The following is a 19,059-nucleotide window of genomic DNA, read 5'->3' as shown; positions in this document are numbered from 1 at the left end:
GTCAAGCAACGGGAGAAAGCTCGAGAAGGACTGTGGTGGCAAGGAGTGACTGTCGGGAATCTTTCACAAGGAAAGAAGGAAAGAAGACGAAGATTACACCTAGGAGCTAAAGTTTCAAGGGGGGTCGTTTTGCTATTTTACGTTCTCAACGCCAGAACAACGACCGTAGAAATGACAACCGTCAAGGGCCGAATTTAGATGGGCAGACTAGTACTCAACCAGAAGATTTGAGGTACCCGAGATGCAAGAAGTATCATCCAAACAGATCGTGCAGGGCCGGACTAGGCGTATGCTACAAGTGTGGAAGATCAGGGCATATGTCCTGGAATTGTCCCTACAGAGAAGGCCGGGATGTAACCGAATTCGATTCTCATACCCAAGGTAATTGTAAACTAGCAGTTGAATTTCTAACTTTTCTGCATATCATTAATATGTAATGTTCGTTCGTGATGCATGACAAGTGTTGATAATCATAAAGTCCAAGTCGACGATTAGTCGAGGACCATTAGTTGGTGAGACAGAGCGATATTTAGTTAACTTAGAGGAGTAGCTAGGCTCTTGAAAGTTAAGAATAAGAGTGACACAGCAGAAGCGAGTTGGATTATATCTAAGGGATTGGAAGTGTTGAGAACTGTACGGAGTTATTGTTCGAAACCCAGTGATAGTGAACTACGAGAAAAGAGAATAGAGCATATTCAACCTTTAGTTGCTCATCGTTTGAGGGGCGATTGAAGACGAGACCAAATCCCTATACGAGAGATTTTTTGAGACAATTCCTGAAGGAACAACAACAACAATTACCAAGGGAGGAGGTATGGAAAGCAACCTCAGAATGAAATGACTTGTAGGCGATGTGGAAGCTACCATCTGCGAGCTCCGTATCGAGCTGGATTGGAACTTTACTATAGTTGTGGAGGAGTTGGACACATGTCCTGGAACTGTTCTGAGAAGGTCAACCGGAATACTGTCAAGGGCCAACAACCAGGTCATGTGTTTACTACGACGATGGGGGATACCGCTAGATCTGACAGTATGGGAAGGGGTAAGTGAAAGATCGGTAACGTGTTAAAATTACGATTAAGTTGGTATTTGGTTTTGGCAATCATAGATAGAAATCTAGTGAATGTCAGTCATGCTAGGTTGTGGTCTAGTACTTGAGAAAATAAGTGATAGGACTAATACTAGACGAGAAATCAGAGTGGCGCAGCGGAAGCTTGCTGAAGCGTTAGCATAGTATGGTAATAATAAGGAATAGTAAGGTATGATTAGAAATGTTTTATGCTTTGAGTACTTAAAAGGTTAGTGAACTAATGCAGATAATGATTCTAGATAATTGGGATAAATTGTGGCTATGAACTTTGATGGTTCTGAAATAGATGAGAAAATGATCGTTGATACGTAATTGGATTGAGATGATGAGTGAGTGCAAGTCGTCGTGTTTGAGAGGTGAGTACTATGATATTTGGTCATGGTGGCCTTGGATTTAGATTGAGATTTATAATGATTGGTTTTGAAAGACGAATTTGAAAACCATTAAATTAAAATGCTAATGTTGTACTGAGTTTGGTTTGAGGGAACCCGTGACGGGTGGTAAACTCCAGTTTTTAGGGAAGGTGCTGTCGAAATTTCCCAAGAATTTGAAAGAGTGTTGGTTATGGTTTTGAAAATGATTTTTGATTTGAGTAACTTTAACAAAAGAGATGTGTTTCGAATGCTTTTATAAATTATTAAAGAAAATCGGATTTTTATGATTTTGTTAATTTGTTATTTCAAACTCATTTGACTTATAGAAATGAAGAGAGTTTTGATTAATTAGTCAAAGACTTTAAAACAACAAATTATATAGAAATTCGAGGGTTTGGGAATAAGAAAGTAAGTCTGGAGGTTATACTTGGAGTTGAGCTGTGATTAGTGGTAATTGGCTTGACAGAGAGAGAGGATATTGATGGAGTATGATTAAGGTATGGTGATGATTTTTGGTTGATTATAGTGATATGGGATGATGACTATGATTAATGATGATAGTGATATTATTGATGACATGATTTAAGATTTAATAAGATGTGAGTTGGTGAGATGACGAAAGTGACAAACGAGGCTGTTGGTCGGCGCCGGACGAATGATCGAGACCCTCAGAGATAGAGAAATCAGAGTGCGGCAACGGAAGTGCGCAGAGTAAAAAGACTTTGGAACTACTATGCGTTGGATATAAAAGCAGACTACGCTCACGTACTCGTGGTGGCAGATGAAATTTTTGAGGGCGAAAATTTCTGTTAGCGGGGTTGAATTTAAAACCCGGTCGAATCGTAATTAAGTAAATAATAAATTAAATAGGAACGGATATGGTTAGGAAATTTAACAATCGGAATTTGATAATTTAAATATGATATTTGAAATCAGTAAATTTTTCTGAGTCGGAAAACATAGTTTTCTGCATAAAAATGCGCATTGGAATTTTGACCGACAGTACCGGCTGAGATCTGTCTGGTACTGCAGCTGGAAAAAATTGATTATAAGTAAATAAGGCTAAGAAATTAGGATTTATAATTAGGACAGGTAGAAATATTTAAAATGCGATTTAAAACTCTAACCTTAAAGATTTTGGCCTAAAATTGGGCCAACGGACTAAAATAAGTGAACCGGGCCCAAGTGGGCCCAAGACCCAACATATATAAACATTATTTATGAGCATTTCAGCTTATTTAACCTAGGAAATGAGAGAGGGGTGCATCTATGGAGAAGGGAGGAAGAAGAGAGAAAATCCTAACTCCATCAAACTTCAAATCACTATAACTTTTGATCCGGAACTTCGATTGACGAGCCGTTTACCGCCACGCATCGCTCTTCTCGTCTTCTTCGATTCTATCTAGTTATTGTAGTGAGTATTCCATTCATCTCTGCCCAGTTTTTGAACTTCCCCACTGTTACATGTTTTTAGGTAGTTAGTGTTAAAATCTTATGATTTTGGTACTAATATGCATAGTTGATATGTAATGTGAATTAATGGTTGGGTTGAGCATTGTGTGACTTTGTATGTTTAGTGTGTTGAGAATTTGATGAATTGAATAATGAATGTTGGTTTGTGGAATATGCATTTAAATTGTGAATTTGGGCCGGAGGCCGGAAAGAGGTAAGGAAGGTAAGTTGATGTGTTTATTGTGTGATGATATAAGAGATTGGATGTATATTAGATATTGAATTTGTGAATAATTGGTTTGATTATTGAAATAAGGTTTGAGGAATTGAGGTGTGGAATTTGATAGTTTTGGGTGAAATTGTATAGATGGGGTAGATTTGGTTTCGGTTGAGTGTAATTATATGAATGTGGTTAGGTTGGGTTGTGGTCATTTAGATGAGTGGAAATGAATTTGGCTTGTGAATATTAGAAAAATTGGTGACTTCTATTTTTGGGTAAAAACTGATTTTTGACCAACTTCGGCGGTCCGTAACTCGGTCCACGGAGTTTGGAATTCTTCAAAATTAGATTTTTATGAAAGTTTATTCAATGATCTTTCCAACGGTTTAGAAATGGTTGAAAAAAGAATTTTGTAGAAGAAGAAATGTGTGTTGGAAGTTTGGGGTTGAAAATGTAATTCTGCATCTTTTTAACTTAGTAAGATTTTTGGTAAAACGTACTTCGACGCGCACCCATAGACGACGCGCACGCGTCACTCACGATTTTTACCCTCTCACGCGTGCGCCTGGCCGACACATACGCATCGATGTATTGATGCAAGTGCCCGGTAGAAATTCCAGAGAGTTGCGCTGGTATTGTGCTGGTTTTGTGTGAGGAGCACAAAACGCACCCACGCGTACGCGTCACTGACGCGCACGCATCGCGCTACCTTTCTGCTTCCCATGCGTGCGCATAGACGATGCGCACACGTCGCTATAACTTTTCTGCTTCCCACGCGTTCGCATGTGCGACGCACACGCGTGACCCTGTTTTCCCCCCAAAGCTGATTTTGAGTTTCCAAAGTCGAGTTTCAGACTTCTAAGTCTCCATTCTCACCCTTTAAGTCCTAAATACTTATAGTATGCCTAGCGATGGAAAGAGGCTAGGAGATGTGGTAACTTGTGGATGAAGTAAGGGAATAATTAATGATGAATTATGATTAATGATGACTGTATGAGTTGCTGAGGGTGATGATGGAAGTGCAGTGTATGCCGTGAGCCAAAGGGCTGTATTTGATAATGATTATTGGCTGGTTATGGGTTATGTCATGAGCCCGATGGCTATGAATGATTGTTTTATCTTGAGCTCTCTTTCTCGGAAGTGCGACCCCAGAGAGATGAAGGAAGGTGAGGATCCCCTTCGTTGTTCCTCCTGGTATTGTAAAATCACCCCCAACGAGATGGTGGGAGGTTAGGATCCCCTCCTTGGTTGCTCCTGGGCATATGAGAATGTACCTCTTGGGTAGATGCAAGGGTTGTGGTTACACCCCACTTGCTCCAGGTTGGTTAGTATAGAGGCTCCCCGGGTGGACGCAAGGGTTGTGGTTTCGCCCCACTTGCCCCGGGTTATGATAAGTGATGTATAAAATGTGCAATCATGTGATGTATAAATGACAATATGGTCATGATGAATGATTATGGAATGTTATGAATGAACGTGAAATGATTATTTGAGATACGAGTTTCCCTGGATGAAAGCAGTGACTAGCCACCACGTGCTCCAGGTTGAGACTCGATACTCTGTTAACCCTATGTCATAAGTGTGGCCGCAAACTGTGAAAGTTCCGGATGAGCTCACTCCCATGGATAAACACCAGTGTGGGTGTTGTATAATTATGATTATGATCATGTTTATGATTGAGAATGACTCGAGTTGGGGATGCACGACAGAGGGACAGTCCAATGGTTAGCTACTAGGACTTGTCAGGTTTGCTTTATAACCGACAGATGAGACTCATCAGCCATAGGGCAGGCATACGTCATTTGCATATGTTTGAATTGTTTGGGTTTGCCTATTTATTTTGGATTGCTATATCATATATGCTATATTACCTGATTATGTGCTACTTGTTCTACTTGCACTTTAATTGTGTTTGTACAACTGAGAGGTCCCTCATGCTGGTGTTGGTGGACGCTGAGGGATGTTCTTGATGAAATGAGTTGATGATGTAATTGAATAATGATGATGATTATTGAATGAGATAATTTGAGTTCCTTGGGTAGGCACAGTGAAGTGAGTTCACTTGCTCCAGGTGAGGATATGATGTATTGATATAGAATTGCTGAGACAAAATAAGAGGGTAATGGTTTTGTTTATGACTAATTCTGATTCGTTGGAGAGTTAGAGAGAGTTGAGAAGCATGAGGAAGAGGAATTAGACTTAGCATTCACTTATGACAGTTGCCTATTTATGGATTGGCGAGAACATAGGGTGAATATTTGGTGAAAGGAAGTTTATGATGCTTAGTGAGGTTTTATTGCAATGCATTGTATTTATTTGGCACTTTTACCGTACTGAGAACCCATGGGTCGGGAGTTCTCATTCCGTATAAATCTCTTGTTTTTCAGATACAGGTCCAGGTGCTCAGAAGCGAGCTGTGGTTCATCTGAGAGAAGGCAAAGATCTTTATATTCTCTACTTTATATTTGCTTAGAATCTCTCCACCTTTATTTTGCAAAGCTTTATCATGTATTGAACTCTTTTGAACTTGCCTATAGATGCTCTTATGTTTCTTTTGGCAGAGATTAGGAAATACTATTGTCAACTACTTTCATACTATACCCTAGCCGGCCTAAACTTCGCGGGTCGCTAGTAGCGGTTATTTACTTATATATATATATATATATATATATATATATATATATATATATATATATATATATATATATATATAATTTCCTTCTCTTATTCTCCTTTATGCCTTTATCTGTATATCGCTTTCGGCTTCACGCTTTACCTTTTAGTTGTCGATACGTGAGTGATACGACTTCGCGATTTTATTTTTGCTCTTTTCATGCTTCTCGATTAATACTCCTTTCAATTGTACTTATAATTATATATTAAAAATCCATCAGAAAGTCGTACCACCGTAATATCATTGACTTATGACTCGAGCATAAGGATTTGAATATTAGGGTGTTACAAAAAATGTAAAAATCAAAAAAGGAAAAAATAGCAAAATTAAACCTAAAATCAAACAAGAAATAGCAAAATTAAACACAAGAAGAAACGAATATCTAGAACAGAAATAGAACCAAGAGAAGGAGTAGAAGCTCACATTGATGTATGATGAAAATGCAGAAATAAAAAATAGCAAAAGTAGCAAGATGAGACATAAAATTAAACAAGAAATAAAAAAATCAAACACAAGAAGTAGCAAAAATTAAAAATGCAGAAACCGAACAAGAAAATAGAGTAGAAACTCACCTTGATGTAGAGACAAAAATGCAGAATCAAACTAAGGGTGTACACGGCCCAGGCCCGAAGCATTGGAAGGCAAAAGCCCGGACCCAAAGTGACCCGAGGTTGACTCCGGGAGAAGAAATGAAATCTGGGTGCGGGAGTGAAAGCAAGACCGGGCCATAGCTCGAGTCACCCGGATTCGGTCCGATCATGATACAAAATTAGGGCACATTGTGCCCACTACCCCCAGGCCATGCAACCATTCACCATTCAGTTCAGCCTCACTTAGCTCTTACTCCCGCAGTCAAGCTCCCTCAGCCTTCACTCCTGCGGTCCCTAGTCTCCACTTTCCAATTCGGCAGTCCCCACTCCCCACGCTGACCCCTGAGTCCCTGACCTCGTCTTCTCTTCCACTCCCAGAGTTCCAACACGGACAACGCACTCTCAGCACGCAGCCATGCACCACTCAGTCGCACCTTCCTACCATCCTCACCTTCTCAGCCCTGTATGTCTCTCACCAGTCACTGACGAAGCTCCTCGTTCGACTAACGATGGTGATGACCGACAATTGACGTCCGACGACTGATGACCTAAGGTGCTACCCTGCTTCTCGGTGACGAGTGACGCTTCTCTGCTCGGCACGGTCGTCGTCTTCTTCTCTATTTTTGCCCTGCCACTGCTCTGCTAGTCCCGCCGCTTTGCTCTCTTTTCCAATCGTCTTCTTCTTCTCTTCTCAGGTAAATAATTAATTTTATTATTTAATTAATATTCTGATTAGGAATTTTGATTATCTAAATTTGTGAATTTAAGAGTGTGGGTGTTGATTTTGATTATTAGAATTCTAATTAAGAGTGTGGATGTTGATTTTTTATTATTAAAACTCTAATTAGGTGTGGGTATTGATTTTTTATTATTAGAATTTCTGAATATTAGAGACGTTGATTATTGTTCTGTTTAGTTGATGTGTTTACTGATTTGTTCTAAATTATTACAAGCATTTTTTTCTAATTTTTTTAGTTGATTATTGTTCTGTTTAGTTGATGTGTTTACTATTTCATTGATGATTGTTTTGTTCTTCATGTTTTATTATAAGGTTTCTGTCTTCTGATTTGCTTATTATTATTGAATTTTTTCTTGATTTTGTTTGTCTAGATAACGAGCAATGGGAGGAGGAGATAAGTGCATTCCTCCACAAATTACCGAGGAGAATAAAACAATGAAAATTGAAGCTGAAAATCTTGTTGCTCCTACTATTAATGCCGCCACAACTCCTGCTGAACCACAAGTTAATGAAGAAGATAAAGATACAAACACTGAGAATCTAGGAGTTGTTCGTAAGGGAAAGAAATCGTATGTTTGGTAGCATTTTACTAAACTTTTGTTGACTGAGACAAAGGGACAGCACCAAACTAAATGTAATCATTACCAGAAAAAATACGGTTTTCATCCTACTAAACATGGCACAAATTCAAGAAATAAGCACTTAAAGAGTACTCATAAGTAGATATTTACATGTGGAAAGAAGGGGACAATTCATGGCTATATACCTAAAATTGAGGAAGAAGAGGATCTATAAGCCTTTATGGGTTATAACTTGGAAGATTGTAAGAAGTATGTAGCTGAGTTTGTTGTACTTGATGAAATGCCATTTAAAGTTGTTGAGGGAATTGGGTTTCACAATAATTTAAATCGACCAAGATTTACGGTACCATCTAGGGTGACAATCTCAAAAGATTGCTTTCAACTTTATTTAGATGAGAAGAAAAAGCTAAAAGAATGGTTGGCAAAGTCATGTGCTTGAATTTTCTTGACAACAGATTGATGTACATCAAATCAAAATTATAATTATATGAGCTTGATTTCATATTTCGTTGATGAAGAATGGAAGCTACAAAAGAGAATTATAAATTTTTGTCAGATTGCAAACCACAAGGGTGATATGATAGGAAGAGAAATCGAGAAATGCTTGAGAGAGTGGAGAATTGAAAAAGTTTTTACAATCACGTAGATAATGCAAGTTTGAATGATGGGGCTATTACTTATCTTCAAAGAAAATTAGGTGCAAGAGGTGGGTTGGGTGTAGAGGAAACTATATGCATGTGAGATGTTGTGCTCATGTTCTTAATTTGATAGTGAATGAAGGAATTAAAGAGCAACAAACTTCAATTGAAAGCATTAGTAATGTTGTCAGGTATGTTAGGTCCTTTTCTCAAAGGACTAAAAAATTTAAAGATTGCAATGAGGCTGAGTTGATTGAATCTAAAAATCTTGTGTACTTGGATGTTCCAACTAGGTGGAATTCTATCTATATAATGTTGGAACATTGGTTCGGAGAAGAAACTGAAGGAAGCGATCGAAGTGGTGGACATAATGTGGATGATAGGATAGAGGAGGAGGGAGATGGCGACGACGACGATGACGACGACGGATCTTAACAAAACAGACTTTCTGTCTAAATTCATGGGATCCATCGAAGACGACAAGTACTTGAGAGACATAGTCAGTAGTTTCCTGAGTATGAATTGGTTGAGAACAAGTTGAAAATTTTTCTTCTTATGAACATTGAAGTTGCAGAATGTGCATTGTGTAGCTTGAAGTTATAGTGTTAGACTGTTAGTGTTATGCGAGATATGATGGAAATTGGGGTGTCCTTTCCGAACAGAGGAGGTTAGGGACCATTTTGTCCCCCTGTTAGAGTTGTCAGGTCTATTTTGTCCTCCATTAGAGTTGACAGAGCAAAGAACATATGTGACTAACGGAGTTAATTATTAGGGACTAATCGAGTAATTAATTTTAGTTGAGGACTAAAGTGTCTGGTTCGAAATTCTTTGAGGACCAAAATGGGTAAATACTCAAAGAAAAAAAGTATAGGGACCTAATTAAAAATTCGGTAAAACTATAAGGACTGACAAAATAATTAAACTTAATAGAAAAATACTACTTGTCGTTTAAATTTTTAGCCTTTAGTCAACTTTTTAATTTAAATAATATTATTTAATTAATTTAAATACCCACTTTTATAAAAAGTTATTTGTTTTTTATAAAAAGTTACTTATTTTTTAATTTCTCTCCTAAAAACTAAATGATGGACAATTTTTAAAACATACCTAATTACACCAAACTTAATAATAATAATAATAATAATAATAATAATAATAATAATAATAATAATAATAATAGTAGGCTTCATTTGATACCATCCACATAAATATCATACACAGCATGTATTGTAAACAATAATTTATGTTTTTTTTTTAAATTCATTGAAAAATTTGTAGTGAGCAGTTTAACTATTTATATCATATACTAATGAAAAAATCTCAAAAGAAAAAATGTATATAATCATGATGTATATTTGATTGGCCATGAGAAATTAAGCACTATCTCTAACTACACAACAAACTACAAGTTATTTTATATTGATAAATTACAAAGAACTCCAGTTCAAAGACCACTGAATGCATAATTATAATATGCAAGCTAAGTATAACTAATTAGTTTGTTACGAAAGCCAGAAATATAAGTCATTGGTGTATAACTTATGATAAAAAAATTTAAAGTTGTTTACTTGCATCATTTGAGGTTACTCGTCTACACTTATTCGGAATGAAAAATAAATTTAATTACTCTTATTAGCCAGAGTATTTAATCAACTGGCATGTAATGAAATCTTATTGTATATTGAATATTTGAAAGATAAGTTTGGGTGACCTTCCCTGGCTACTATATTATAATATATAATCCTCAATGAAAGGCACCATAGGAAGTGATCCATGTAAAAAGTTATATTAATTATTGATGTATTGATGAATTGTATTGTTTTGATTGAGAATTGTTAGGACAGAATTATTGAGATTGAGTAATTGATATGTTGCGAAAGGGGTGATAAGGCTATGGAGTTGTTTGGATGAAATTTGGTGTGTTTTGGATTGTGAAACTTTGGTTTAAAATTGAGAATTTGAAAAGAATAGAGGTTTTGGTATTTTTGGTAAAAAGTGTTTTTTTTACCAACTTTGATGAGTCATAACTCGGCTTTCGAATCTCCAATTTGTGAGAAACTTAATTTTAAATAAAAAAATTGGGTCTGTGAAGATTACGTCGTTCGAAGAATGGACTAAAAATAATTTTTTTGTTAAAAGGTTATGCGCGTGCGAAGTTTCGTGCAAAAATCTGATTTTCTGCAAACTTAACAGATTTTGGTGAAAAGGGGTTGGTTGCATACGCGGAGTATACACGCAATGCGGGATTTGGGTGCTGCTTTAGAGTCTCGCATACGCGGGCATGGTGCTGCGTACGCGGACCAAGATTTTGAACGCTCGCGTATGCGAGCAAGACGCACGCGACACAAGGAACTCCACCTTTTTACAAACTTGCTATGCCCGCCTACCTGATGCACCACTATTTTATGATATATTTTGGACTGAATCGAGTGGGTTTGTGTCAACTAATCTCATATTTATTCATGTAAATTGCATGTTTTTTATTTCTTTCCTAATTTTGTGATATGGTTGAAAACATGTTTCCTAGGCCTTAAAATTATTACATTTTAATTCCTTTCTTATATCATTCGATGCCGTGATGTGTTTGTTAAGTGTTTTCAGGTTTACAAGGCACAAATGGCTTAAAGGATAATGAGGAAGCATCTTAAAGTAGAAGGAACACAAGAAACTAAGGAGCTGAGAAGCGAAGAGCGATGCGCACGCATGGCTTATCCATGCGCGTGAATTGGCGCATCTTACAGCAACGCGTACGCGTGACAAGCGCAGAAGTCCAGCGACGCGTACGCGTGGCCGATGCGTACGCGTGATAGAGCGTCACGTGCTACATTCATCAGAACTCGCTGGGGGCGATTTCTGGGCTGATTTGAACTCAGTTTCAAACCCAAAAACGCAGATTAGAGGCAGGGGTGTAGCTGAGACTGAACATACTTTCAACTTTCACTTTAGTTTTTGTTTAGTTTTTGAATTCTAGAGAGAAAAACACTACTTCTCCTAGGGTTCTTAGCATTCTTAGTTCATCGTTAGTTTGGACCTTGAGAGAGCAGCTAATACCTTCAAGTGGAGTTATTATCGTCATAGTTTGCCCTTCTATTACTTCTACTCCTTTGTTTTTTCATTTAGTCACTTGAATTCATGTTTGGATTTTGTTACTTTTAAATTTATTAATACAATGAATTATTTTTATATTTAATTCCATCGCTTGTTTAATTCCTTTTAATGAATTGTCAGTGCCAATTTTGATTTTATTAATTCATTATAATTACCATGTCTTTTATTTACTCCCTTTACATGTTTGTGAAAATGGCATTTATGTCAATGAGTAGATATTCTAACTTGGCTTTGGAGTTGATTAATTGGAAACCCTTGAGTTGGAATACTCAAGTATCAATTGTAATTGGGAATTGCTGGCTAACTCATATTTCACTAACTCTAATCCTTCCATAGGAAGTGACCAGGACTTGTGAATCAGAGTTAGTGCTACCTACTTGACTTTCCTGCAACTGCAAGAGGATAACTAAGTGGAAGCAATAAACTTTTACTATTATACTTGTAAAAAATCAACAAGGATAGGAACTCCAATTTTCACTTCTAGCCAAGACCTTTTTATTAAATACATAACCCCCTTGTTATTATTCAGTGCTTAAATTCCTTGCCATTTATTTTTCTGTTCTCAAACTTAAAAAATATTTAGAAAATTTCTGACCAATAATTAACATCATTGTGTCAACTCTTTGGGAAATGACCCGGAATTCTACTCCCGGTTATTTATTCTTGATTGTGACATATTTTAAATTGATAGTGGAAATTTCATCGGCTGAGACTGTACTCACAACGCAGTTCAGAAAATATAATTTTTAAAAATTCTTAACCGGCATTTTTCCACCCATCAATTTTTGGCATCGTTGCCGCGGAGTTGCACATGTGTGCTAAATTATTGGTTGGTGTAAATATTTTTATATTTACATAATTGCATTTTTTATTTTTTTTTGTGTGTTTTTGTGTATTAGTAGTTTTATAATTTAATTTTCTTAATATATTATATTACCATGGGCTCTATGTTTCTTTCATTGAATGACGCATTCACTACCGGATCTGAGTTTAGCCGCATCTGATCCTGAGATTGAAAAGACTATTTCATGTATTAGGCGAGCTCGGCGTCGGTTAGCCTCTGAGGGTGGTGAAGGGGTTTTGCCTAATTCACCAGTCTTATTTGAGGTTGAGTCTGAGGCGTCATTTGAGGAAGAAACTAGTCCCTCTTCTACTGATTCTATTGACGCCTCTTCTGTTGATTTAAGTGCAGATACTATGACAGACCCTAGAAGGATTACTCTCAAGGAAGCAGGAGCTCCGGACTTTACATTGCAACCATATCAAGCACGTCATCCAAACTTGACTGCAGATTTTGAACTGAAGACCGCTTTGATCAATCTCTTGCCTAAGTTCCATGGCTTACATGCTCAAGAGCCTATCAAGCACCTTAGAGATTTTCAGACAGCTTGCTCAACTACTAGGTGGCATGGTGCGGATGAGACTACTGTGTGGTTATATGCCTTCCCATTTTCTCTTGAAGGAAAGGCGAAGGAGTGGTTCTACACTCAACCGGAAGCTGTTGTTACTAATTGGAATTTGCTCAGAAGGGAATTTTTGGACAAGTACTTTCCAACGGAGGTTACAGATAGATTGAGGAAGGAACTTTTCTGCATCATCCAAGGCGAATCAGAGACTCTCTACGAGTATTGGGAACGCTTCAAGAATCTCCTTGACTCATGTCTCCATCACAAGATTGACCAGTTGGTGTTGATTAGCTATTTCTGCCAAGGCACGAAGCCTCAAGACAAGACCCTCTTAGATGCTGCAAGTAGTGGCTCTCTGACAAAGTACAAGATAGCGACAGAAGGGTGGCAACTGATCACCGATCTAGCTGAGTCTACCCGAAATGCAAGGAAAAAAAATAATCATTCCAAGGCTGTTACGGAACTTTCCTCTAGTAGTGAGACTGCTGCTCTCACCAAGACTCTGGGAGAGATGACCAATATACTCAAGCAGCTCTAGCTCAATCAGCAACAACCTCAGCCTCCTCCACAACAACATTGTCAACAGTTGGTCCCTTAGAGAGTGTGTGGAATATGCGCTTGCTATTCTCACTACACTGATGAATGTCTACAACTCCAAGAGGACAACACCTTGGCAGCTACCAATGCTTATTACAACCGTCCGAATCAAGGGTACTATCAACAAGGCGGTAATTATAACCAAGGTGGTAACTACAATCAAGGTTGGCAAGACAATTCCAACCAAGGATGGAGAGACAATTCCAACCAAGGATGGAGAGACAACTACAACCAAGGAGGCAGAGACAATGGTAGAAATCAAAGGTGGAACAACAAATATCAGCAGAACTAGTATCAACAAAACTCTCCATACCAACAGCAAAATCAAGGCCAAAGTTACCGAACACCTCACCAAAGGCAAGCTCAAGCACCTCAACACAACCAACCACAAGCCCCTCAAATGACCTACCATTCTTCTTCCTCCAACCAAGATGAAACACTCCGTTCTATCCTTCAAGGACAAAAAGAGCTTCAAAATTCACTTACCTCTAGCCTCACCAGTCTTACCTCCACTCTTCAAGCCCTTATAACCCGCATGGAACTACCTTCTACCTCCAACAATAAATCTTCAAGCTCTAATGCACTTCCCTCTCAACCTTGACCAAATCTTAAGGGTGGAATTAATGCCATCACTTTGAGGTCCAGCACTACATTGCAAGAGAGGAGTCCCGAGGAGCCAAGCTCAAGAGAAGACATTCAAGTTGAAGATATTATTGAGGTAGAAGATGTTGAAGAAGAGGATGAGGTACAAGAGGCGGTTGCAGAAGAAGTTGCTCAACCAAAGAATGGAGTATCTAAGGAAGATGATGTTGTGAGAGAAGCCATTCGCATTCCTTTTCCACACCTTGCTAGGAGGACTAAAAAGTAAGTGGAGCTAGATCCCAAGATGGTGGAGATCTTCAAAAAGGTTGAGGTAACTATTCCCCTTTTTTATGCTATTCGCCAGGTTCCTAAGTATGCTAAGTTTCTAAAAGATTTATGCATGAATAAGGATAAGATACATGATTTAGAAACTATTCCTTTGGGTAGCTCTATTTCTGCTTTGATGGGTGCTATACTGGAGAAATGTGGTGATCCCGGTCCTTGCATGGTTACTTGCACTATAGGGGGTGTACAATTTGTTGACTGCATGTGTGATTTAGGTGCATGTGTTAGTATTATGCCATTATCTGTATATGATGCTTTGAATCTCCCACCCTTGAAAAGGTCGGTAGCATGTTTTGTTTTAGCAGATAAGAGCATAATCTCAGTGGTTGGCATTGCGGAAGACGTCTTGGTGAGCATTAAGGGGTTGACGTTTCCTATTGACTTCTATATTCTAGAGATGCCCCCAAATGACTCAGGAAGACCTTCATCCATCTTGCTTGGAAGGCCATTTTTGAAGACTTCGCGGTTTAAATTGGATGCCTTCTCGGGTACATATTCATTTTAGATTGATGGAAGAGCAGTGAGCTTCAACCTTGATGAAGCTATGAAGCATCCATCGGAAGACCACTCTATCTTCCAGTGTGACATTATTGATGATACTGTGGCTGAATTTCACCAAGAGGCAGTATAAGAGAAGAACATGGAGCAAGGTGCAAGTATGGGGAAGCCCTCCGAGTATACTGAAAACACCTTGCCACCTCCAATGGTTCCGGATGATCAAGTGCCAAGCCATGAGCTGAAAATGGAGTTGAAGCCCCTTCCACCTCACCTCAAGTATGCTTATCTTGAGGACAATCAAAAGCTCCCGGTGATTATTGCAAAGGAGCTTACTTTTCAACAAGAGGAGCATTTGCTTAGTGGGCTGAGAAGACATAAGAAAGCTATTGGGTGGAGTTTGGCGGACATAGTAGATTTAAGCCCTCAAGTCTGTGAGCACCGCATATTTCTAGAGGAGGGAGCAAGGCCTATCCGTCAACCTCAAAGGCGGTTGAACCCTACCATTTTAGAAGTTGTGAAGAAGGAAGTGACCCGACTGCTCGAAGCCGACATCATCTATCCAATCTCGGATAGTGAATGGGTTAGCCCAATACAGGTGATTCCGAAGAAGTCTGACATCACAACAGTGAAGAATGAGCATGGAGAACTCATGGCTACAAGAGTGCAAAATTCCTGGAGGGTGTGCATTGACTACAGGTGCTTGAACCAGGCCACTCGCAAGGATCACTACCAACTTCCTTTCATCGATCAAATGTTTGATCGCCTGTCAGGTAAATCACACTACTATTTTCTAGATGGTTATACTGGTTATTTTCAAATCCATATTGCTCCAGAAGATAAGGAGAAAACAACTTTACATGCCCTTTGGAACGTATGCATATAAGAGAATGCCTTTTGGCTTATGTAATGCACCGGCTACGTTTCAAAGGTTCATGATGAGTATCTTCTCAGATCTTCTTGAGCATTGTATAGAAGTTTTTATGGATGACTTTAGTGTCTATGGTGATTCCTTTGACCTTTGTTTGGATAGTCTAGCTAGAGTATTAGAAAGGTGTGTTAGTTCAAATCTTGTGCTTAATTTTGAAAAATGTCATTTTATGGTAAAGCAAGGTATTGTTCTAGGACATGTTGTTTCTAATACTGGTATATCTGTTGATCCTGCAAAGGTAGATGTTATTTCTGATTTACCTTACCCCTCCTCCGTGAGGGAAGTCCGTTCCTTTCTTGGTCATGCAGGTTTCTACCGGCGTTTTATCAAGGACTTCAGTAAGGTTGCATTGCCTTTGTCCCGACTATTGCAGAAGGACATAGAGTTTGAGTTGAGTGAAGACTGCATGGAGGCATTTGACAAGCTGAAGATTGCCTTGACCCACGCTCCTATTGTGAGAGAGCCTGACTGGAGTAGGCCGTTCGAGATCATGTATGACGTATCCAACTATGCGGTAGGAGCGACGCTGGCTCAGCGCGAAGGTAAAGACCCATATATTATTGCCTATGCTTCTAAACGTTTAGATGGTGCCCAGTCTAATTATACTACCACTGAAAAGGAACTTTTAGCTATTGTTTTTGCTTTGGATAAATTCCGAGCTTATTTACTTGGAACTAAAGTGGTAGTATATTCAGACCATGCGGCTTTGAAATATTTGTTAGCTAAGAAAGAGTCAAAACCAAGGTTAATCCATTGGATATTGTTATTGCAAGAGTTTGATTTAGAGATCAAAGATAGGAGTGGTTTCCAGAATTTGGTGGCGGACCACTTAAGTCGCCTAGAACATATTAAAAGTGACTCCACTCCTATCAATGATGCATTTCTACTTGATAGCTTACAAGCAATATCTAAGGTGGTTCCTTGGTATGCACCCATAGCTAATTATTTGGTTAGTCGTACCTTTCCTCCTAATTTTTTTAAGCATCAAAAGGACAAGCTCAAAAGCGAGTCCAAGTACTACAAATGGGATGCCCTTATTTGTGGAGATGTGGGGCTGACCAAATAATTAGAAGGTGTGTGCCACAATCCGAATTCCAGTTAATTTTAGAGGTCTGCCACTCTTCTGAGAGTGGTGGACACTTTGGTTCTCAAAGAACTGCTAGAAAAATTTTGGACTGCAGATTTTGGTGGCCCACACTTTTTAAGGATGCTAATTTTCTGTGACTCTTGCCCCCAATGCCAAAGGTTTGGAAATATATCCAAAAGGGATAAGATGTCCCAACAACTTATGTTGTTTTGTGAAATTTTTGATGTTTGGGGTATTGACTTCATGGGTCCATTTCCAAACTCCAATGGTTTCTTATACATTTTGTTAGTTGTTGACTATGTTTCTAAATGGGTGGAAGCAATTCCTACCCGTACTGATGATGCTAACGTTGTCGTTTCTTTTATTCAAAATAATATTATTTGTTGCTTTGGATCACCACGAGCAATCGTGAATGATCAAGGCTCTCATTTTTGTAATAGAAGAATGACAGGTTTGCTGAAGAAATATTGCATCATTCACAAGGTGGCGACGGCTTACCATCCCCAAACCAATGGGCAAGCCGAGGTGTCTAACAGAAAGATAAAGTGCATACTGGAGAAGATTGTCAAGCCTCATAGAAGAGACTGGATCTCTAGGCTTGGAGATGCGCTTTGGGCTTATCGGACAGCTTACAAGACACCCATCGGCATGAGTCCGTTCCGCCTGGTCTACGGAAAGGCTTGTCACCTTCCGGTGGAGTTGGAATACAAAGCTTACTGGGCGGTGAAGGAATGCAACTTAGGATTGGGGGGAGCCAGGATTGAAAGGAAATTGCAACTACAGAAGTTGGAGTGCCTTCGACTGGAACCGTATGAGAACTCAAGGCTCTAGAAAGAGAGGGTGAAGGCGGTGCATGATAAGAACATCAAGAGAAGAGAGTTTAGAGCTGAGAATTTAGTCCTCCTCTATAACTCAAGGTTGAGACTAATGCCAGGCAAGTTGAGATCAAGGCGAGAAAGACCTTATAGGGTGGAGAAGGCTGAGCCATATGGGGTCTTCTACTTGAGTCACCCTTCAAGCCCCACCTTCTTCAAATTCAATGGCCACCATTTGAAGCTGTATCACGGTGAAAAGATGAAGAACAACAAGGAGCTGGAGATCTTCCTCTTGACGGATCCAGCAAGGGAAGAGGACTAAGCTTATGGACCATCTAACTTAAGTACGTTAAAGAAAAGTGCTAGGTGGGAGACAACCCACCATGGTATGATCTTCCTTTTTATTCCTTCTACTTTATGTATGCCTGTGTTAATTTTCATGTTTACTTTTACTTGGAATTATTTTTATAAAAAAAACAAAAACAAAAGCCTGCCACGCGTGTGCATGCCTGACGCGCACGCGTGAGATTGCGGACAGGCGTCATGCTAAAACGATGCCTGAATGACGCGTCCGCACGACCAAACAGAAAGTTGTGCTGGGGCTATACGGAAGCGGGGCTTAGGACACGGGCACAAGTCACGCGTACGTGTGACACACGCATACGCGTCGACGCCCATTCTCCAATTGTGCCTTATTCGTGCTGGGACCATGCCACAGCACGACCTGGACAGAAAGTTGTGCCAGACTCGTGCTGGCACGGTGTTGGGCACGCGATGCTGCCCACGCGTACGTGTCGCTCAGTCCCCAAAAACAATGCTGATGTGAGGCTGGCATGGTGCTCCCGCATGGCTTGAACAGAGAGTTCTGCCGAGCCCATGCGGGTACGGTGCAAAACGCGCGACTCAACCCCACGCATACGCGTCACTTTTATTTTTCGCAACCCACGTACGCGTGGGCGACGCTTACGCGTCGATACGCGTTTCTAAAATTCTTACACGCAGACCTAGTCTGCGCCGTCTCTCCCTTACTTCTTTTGTTCCCTTCTTTTCTCCTCAATTCCTTCATTGTTCTTTCTTCTTCCCTTCTCACTATTCTTCTTCCCCTTTTTCCGGCGAACCTCCACCAGTGACCACCATAAGCGCCGCAATAAGCGCAGCTATACCAACTTGAAGGAGCTAATTAGTCCTACTCACCCACCTCTGAAGGAACCCGACACTTCGGACTCTACTTCCACTAATGGCAATACAGGCAAACAAGCTATGGACACGGAGGCGCCCCTGTCCCCCCATCATTTGGCCATTGAAATTGGAGATCCCGGACACTCCTTACAGATC

The 19,059-nt window shown here is 39.5% G+C and overlaps 1 protein-coding gene across 1 annotated transcript; it reads left to right on the top strand.

The window, feature by feature from the left end:
• The first annotated feature begins 16,228 nt into the window (after positions 1–16,228).
• LOC107647119 (uncharacterized) lies at positions 16,229–18,046 on the top strand. The gene is made up of 3 exons (XM_016351240.1): positions 16,229–16,364; positions 17,361–17,718; positions 17,827–18,046. The coding sequence occupies exons 1-3, from the start codon at positions 16,229–16,231 to the stop codon at positions 18,044–18,046; spliced, it is 714 nt and encodes a 237-aa protein (XP_016206726.1).
• The last annotated feature ends 1,013 nt before the right edge of the window (positions 18,047–19,059 follow it).

This window comes from Arachis ipaensis, chromosome B6 (genome assembly GCF_059453495.1).
Source record: "Arachis ipaensis isolate K30076 ecotype BB chromosome B6, ASM5945349v1, whole genome shotgun sequence".
Classification (NCBI taxonomy): Eukaryota; Viridiplantae; Streptophyta; class Magnoliopsida; order Fabales; family Fabaceae; genus Arachis; species Arachis ipaensis.
The sequence above is the reverse complement of the archived record's forward strand: the minus strand, read 5'-3'. Positions and strand labels throughout refer to the sequence as shown.